General features: G+C 32.9%; 1 protein-coding gene across 1 annotated transcript in view; it reads left to right on the top strand.

Moving 5' to 3' along the window:
- The window catches only part of mcc (MCC regulator of WNT signaling pathway), an 89,185-nt gene that overhangs the window by 69,988 nt on the left and 13,235 nt on the right, over positions 1-5,962 (top strand). The window contains exons 10-14 of the mRNA XM_016503973.1: positions 87-176; positions 317-465; positions 1,619-1,792; positions 3,545-3,546; positions 5,703-5,886. Coding sequence (XP_016359459.1) covers positions 87-176; positions 317-465; positions 1,619-1,792; positions 3,545-3,546; positions 5,703-5,886 — 599 coding nt within the window. The remainder of the gene's footprint in view (positions 1-86; positions 177-316; positions 466-1,618; positions 1,793-3,544; positions 3,547-5,702; positions 5,887-5,962) is intronic.

The raw sequence follows: 5,962 nt of genomic DNA, 5'->3' as shown, positions 1-5,962 counted from the left end.
CTTTTTTGTGTGTGTGTGTGTGTGTGTGTGTGTGTGTGTGTGTGTGTGTGTGTGTGTCTGTGTGTGTCTGTGTTTGTTTGTGGCAGGTGGCGGAACGAGTGAAGCTGTCAAAAACGCGCTCAGAATCGCTGCCAGCGGAGAGATCCGTCCTCGGCTCTGAAATCAGCAGCATCGGGGTGAGTTGAATGAGTTGCAAGACATTGTGGGGAAGACAAATGAAATGCAGTGAGAGGAGTATCAGGGTTTGAGTGCAGTAACAGCGGTGTCGAAGCGCACTGATCTGCTGGTTTAGTGTTGTTTCTGTGTGTCTCCTCAGGTGTCCAGTAACGTGGCTGAACACCTGGCTCATTCCCTTCAGGACTGCTCCAACATCCAGGAGATCTTCCAGACGCTCTACTCGCACGGATCCGCCATCTCCGAGAGCAAGATCCGCGAGTTCGAGGTGGAGACGGAGAGACTCAACAGGTTAGAGAGCGAGAAGATCTGCTGTTGAACCATAGGATTCACTCCAATCACTCGAAGTGAACTTCACTCAGTTACGTGTGTCTCCGCAGAGAATATTTCCACATCATACCAGTGGTGTTATTGCTAACTAAAACTATTTACTAAATATTTTTGTTAATTGAAATAAACTGAAAATAAAAAACAACTTTAAATTATATCATTTAAATTGATTTAATTTCTAATTTTTAAGTAAAAAAATTACTAAAACCCAAACTGAAATGGAAATAAATTAAAGTTACATAGAAATATAAAAAACTAACAAAATGACAAAAGCAGATAATAAAATTACTAAAACTGAAATAAAATGAAATTAAGTTGAAGGTGAAGTACTAAAATGACTAAAATGTTGAAGTACTAAACTAAAAATAAAATAAGCTAAATAGAAATATTAAAAACTAAAACTAATAAAAATTATAAAAGAATTCAAATTCAAATGTAATTGAAATTAAATAATGTTGAAGTACTTAAATGACTAAAACAAACTGAAATAAAATTGAGCTAAATAAAATAAAATGAGCTACAAAACTTCAAATTTAATGAACTGAAATAAAATAAATGTAATTTTTTAAGCTGAAGTACTAAAATGACTAAATCTCAAACTGAAATAAAAATAACCTAAATAGAAATATTTAAAAAAACAAAAACAAATAAAACTGACAAACATGCATAAAAATATGACTAAAACTTAAATAAAATTCAATCAAATTAAATAAGTTTAAGTTTTTAAAGTTTGCATTGAAGTACTAAAATGACAGACTCAAACTGAAATAATAAGCTTAATAGAAATAATAAAAAAAACTATAAAAACGACAAGCACATAACAAAATTGCTCACACTTAAACTAAAATTAAAAGGAAAATTGAAAAAAAGCTACTTCAAAATATTAATAAATGCTATAATAGTATATAAATATTACTGAAATTGCATTATACAGAAAATACCGAATTTGTGCTCCTCAAGTTGTCTCTGTCATTGCAGACCGTCCCAAACGAATGTGTTTTGTCAGCTGAAGTGAACATCTTCAGATATCCCTATACTGAGTGTGTAGGGAGCAGTGAACACTATGTAGGGACCCTGTGCATCTATCTGATCATGATTGCTGTGTGTGTTTCAGTCGTATCGAGCACCTGAAGTCTCAGAACGATCTGCTGACCATCACGCTGGAGGAGTGTAAGACTAACGCAGAGCGGATGAGCATGCTGGTGGGGAAATACGAGTCCAACGCCACCGCGCTCAGACTGGCCCTGCAGTACAGGTACACACACACAAACCACCTAATTACAGTCCGGTCCTAAACACACTCACATTCTGCTCGCGCTGCTGAAGACTGTTTCCGCTTCCTTTCAGACGGTTAATCGCTTTCAGTGTCATTATTTGATAAAAGTATCAGAGGTGGTGTGACCTGTGGATGAGTGTGATGAAAAGCTGCCGTATCGTTGGGGAAATCTCTGTCTGACACACACACACTCACTCACACACACTCACACACACACACACACCACTCTCTCTCACACACACTCTCACACACACACACACACACACACTCTCTCTCACACACACTCTCACACACACACACACACACTCTCACACGCACTCAGGGCTCATTTGTATTCATGAAGAGATTCAGTCTCTCAAATGCTGTTAGAGGAAGTGATGCAGATTTCAACTCACTTCTGCTTTGTAATATCCACCTTTCAGCATCCAATCAATTCCTGATGAATTAGATTAGAAAAATTTGATATTTTTTCTCCTCGAATGTCGCTAGTTTTATTGCCTTTCAAGCACTGTTATTCACTTTTAGGATATGTGCACTACTGGTAAGATTAATGTTTTTAAAATAAGTCTTTTATGCTTATCAAGCTGCATTTATTTGATCAAAAATACAGTAAAAATGTGTAATTATAATTTCAAATAGCTGTTTTCTATGTGGATATATTGTAAACTGTCATTTATTGCTGTGATCAAGGCTGAATTTTCAGCAGCTGTGCTGCTTCATATTTTTGTGGAAACCATGATACATTAGCATTAAAAAGTTTGAGGTAAAAAAGACAAAAAATAAATTAATACTTTTATTCAGCAAGGATGCATTCAGTTGATCAAAAGTGACAGTAAAGACATTTATAATGTTACAAAAGATGTCTATTTCGACAGCTGCGCATCACAGAAATAAATTACAGTTTAACAGATATTCACATAGTAAACAGCTGCTTTGAATCATAATAGTATTTTACAATTTTTCCTTTATTTTTGATCAAATAAATGCAGCCTGGATTAGCAGAAGAGATGTCTTTCAGAAATATGTGTTGAGTGAGTGATCGTGTTTGTCTGCTGGTGTTAGATTTTTTTATTTGTATATATATATATATATATATATTACATTTTTCTTTAGTATTTATTATTTTTATTCATTAGTTTTAGTTAATATGTTGCCTTGGCAACTAGCTGAAATAAAATAACTGTTTTAATTCTTACAATTGTTTATAATCAGCCACACCAGGTTGGTTTGTTTACTTGTTAAATTACATATGTATATATATATAGAGAGAGAGAGAGCAAGGATCAAATTTAATTTTGATATTTTCTGGTTTTACTTTAATTTTTAGTTAAAGTTTTAGAAATTTTGTAGTGTTTTTGTCATTTTTATTAGTTTTTTTTAAATGTCTGTAAAATATTTAATAATATTTATTAGTTTTATTTTGTTTGTTATTTCAGTACTTCAAGTTAACTAAACAAAAATGAGAATTATCAACTAGCTGAAATAAGTTTTTTATATTTTATTTTAGTTATCTTAACGTTTATTTTATTTTTTAAGTAACAATTATGTTTTTTTTATGGTTTCAGTTTTAACAAAAATAACCCTGCTTTAAAGCTGGTGTGTGATTTGTGAAAATAACTAGACTTTTCCAGTTTTTTCTCTCAGTAACTTCACACAGTCAGACTCACTGAAGGTCCTGTGGATCTTCCAGGACTCATGAACTCTGTGACTCAGTGTTGTAGACTCAGACTGGTTCTTGTTTGTTTGTCCCCGTGTTATAATCAGAGGCTGATGAAACGAGCGCATTCCAGCATCACGTCTGGGCCTGTTTGTGGCTTTTGTTTCCCATTAAATATTTTTTCAGAAGCTGATGAAGGATCTGCACTGGCCTCCACATTCCTCCGGGACAGACAGACAGACAGACACACACACACACACACACACACTCTGACTCTGAATCAGGTCATCCCATACACTTCTGTTGTTTTATATACAGATAGATATAAGTGCTATAACCCAGGATTTCCCAATCTTTTTTGTCAGCCGAACCATTTGAGCTTAAATAAATTCTTGGCCCACTGAAATTTTAAGTTGATATTTCACTAATTTAACAACACATTTGCATGTTTATGATCCTCTGATGTCAGTTACTGGTGTCATGACATACAGGTAAACAATTAAAATATGTTTTAAAATATAGTACAAATACAAATAAATATTTTTAGAAATGTTTGTTTTTTTAATTTTTTTATTTAAAAAATATTTATTAATTAATTTGAAATTTTTATCATTTAATTCTCTTTAAAATGTATAAACCCAAATTTTTGAAACACTGCTGTAACTAGGGCCCTTTGAAATCTGTTGTAATTTTCCCCCATTTTTTCCCCATTTAAATGTTTAAATTAAATTTTTGTAATGAAAAAACGTCAAAATAATTAAAATTGTGAAACTTCAACTATTTAATAATTTGTGAAGCTTTTTACAATAATATGGTCCTATTAAATGTTTTCTTTTTCAGAAAATCTGTTTTTTTTCCCCAAATTCTGTGTTTTCGATTTAAATTCATCTGGATTCTGTTTTAATGGTTTAATTAAGTTGTAGCTATCAAAAAGCATGTTTAATCAATTTAATTCATAAAGCTTAAACAATTTAATAGTTAATTAGCATTTTTACAATAATAGTACCCTATGAAATTTATTTTTTGTTTTAATTTATTATTTAATGCAAATTATTATTACATTTTACTATTATATTATATATACTATTTCTATTATTATTACATATTATTATTACATTGATTTAAAAGCAGTAGTAATAAAATGATGGCATAAAACATTAACAGTTTAATAATTGTTTTGAAATGTAATCAAATGAAAATGTAACAATTCCTTTTATATTTTAGCAAACAAAAACTTGGTTTACTGTTCAAATGGAAGAACATGGAAGAAAAATGCTGTAGCATTCCTTTAAAAAATGTAATATTAATATTATTGTTGTTGCTTTTTCTACTACAGTATTATATTTTGTATTATATAGTATTGTATTTCTGTCACAATTTCTTCACGTTAAACCAAGACAAATCTGTGCAGAGACATGCAGAACATGCAGACTTCATATTAAATTTCATTCATATTTCATCAATATGATTTACTGTTTATTTCTGTGAATCTGTATTGTATAAATCACTATAGAGATGACTGTGACTTTATACAGTCGCCCCTCCTTCATGCTCTCTGTTCTCCTCAGGAGCTTTGAGCATCATTTAATATCCTGGTTCTCCGGCGCTTCATTAACGGCTCATGAGTTATTACTAGTGTAATTAGTTTCTCTCCACACACTGAACATCTGAACACATGCACACCGCTGCTGGAGAAATGGAAAATAAATTATTCAATAAAACTGAGAATTCAGCATGTCAAGATCCACAGAATCTCCACACAATTCATCAGTCACAATCATTTATTTCTAAATATTATCTTTGATTATTTTCTTTTTAATTATAATTGCATTTGGAAAGAGTTTTGCATAAATGTTTACATTAATTACAAAGTGTAGTGTTTTAATTAGATCATGTTTTCAGTTAATAGTGTGGTGCTTTCAGCTCTGGTTAACATATTTTACCATATTTACATCTGCTTGCAGAGTTACACTGAATTTTCCCACAGAGAAATTATGAAAATAGTATTTCAATCATGACAACTCTCGGAAGATTTTAGCATGGTGCAAGGTAGTGAGCTCATTGGCTGCATATGCAGCATGAACCAATCAGCTTGTGCCAAGTCGTTTAACTCTCTGAATATCATCGGTTACGTTAACACCCCGTCAGAATCCGCCATCTAGAGTTTCATGACTAAACTATATATTTATATTGTATGTGGATCTGAACATACATTAGAACTGTGGTACATCATTTAGTGAATACTGTGCTATATGATCATGGCAGGAGAGCAGGCGGGTGAAGAGAGCATCACACAGATCCTGAAGAAAGCTCACGACAGCAGAAAGACGGCAGAGATTGCCGCTAAAGATCTCCTGACGCGTCTGGATGGCAGCTGCGGAGCTGCGTTTGCGGTCAGCGGCTGCAGTGTCCAGCCCTGGGAGAGTCTCTCATCCAATAGCCACACCAGGTGAATTCATTCATTCTGCCGAATTCTTTTTTTTGATCTTTTAAAGGGGTCATCGGATGCCAATTTTCCAGAAGTT

The sequence above is a fragment of the Sinocyclocheilus anshuiensis genome, unplaced genomic scaffold (assembly GCF_001515605.1).
Source record: "Sinocyclocheilus anshuiensis isolate Anshui unplaced genomic scaffold, SAMN03320099.WGS_v1.1 scaffold298, whole genome shotgun sequence".
In the NCBI taxonomy this organism is placed as follows: Eukaryota; Metazoa; Chordata; class Actinopteri; order Cypriniformes; family Cyprinidae; genus Sinocyclocheilus; species Sinocyclocheilus anshuiensis.
Note: the sequence above shows the minus strand (reverse complement) of the source record. Positions and strands in the feature narration are given on the sequence as shown.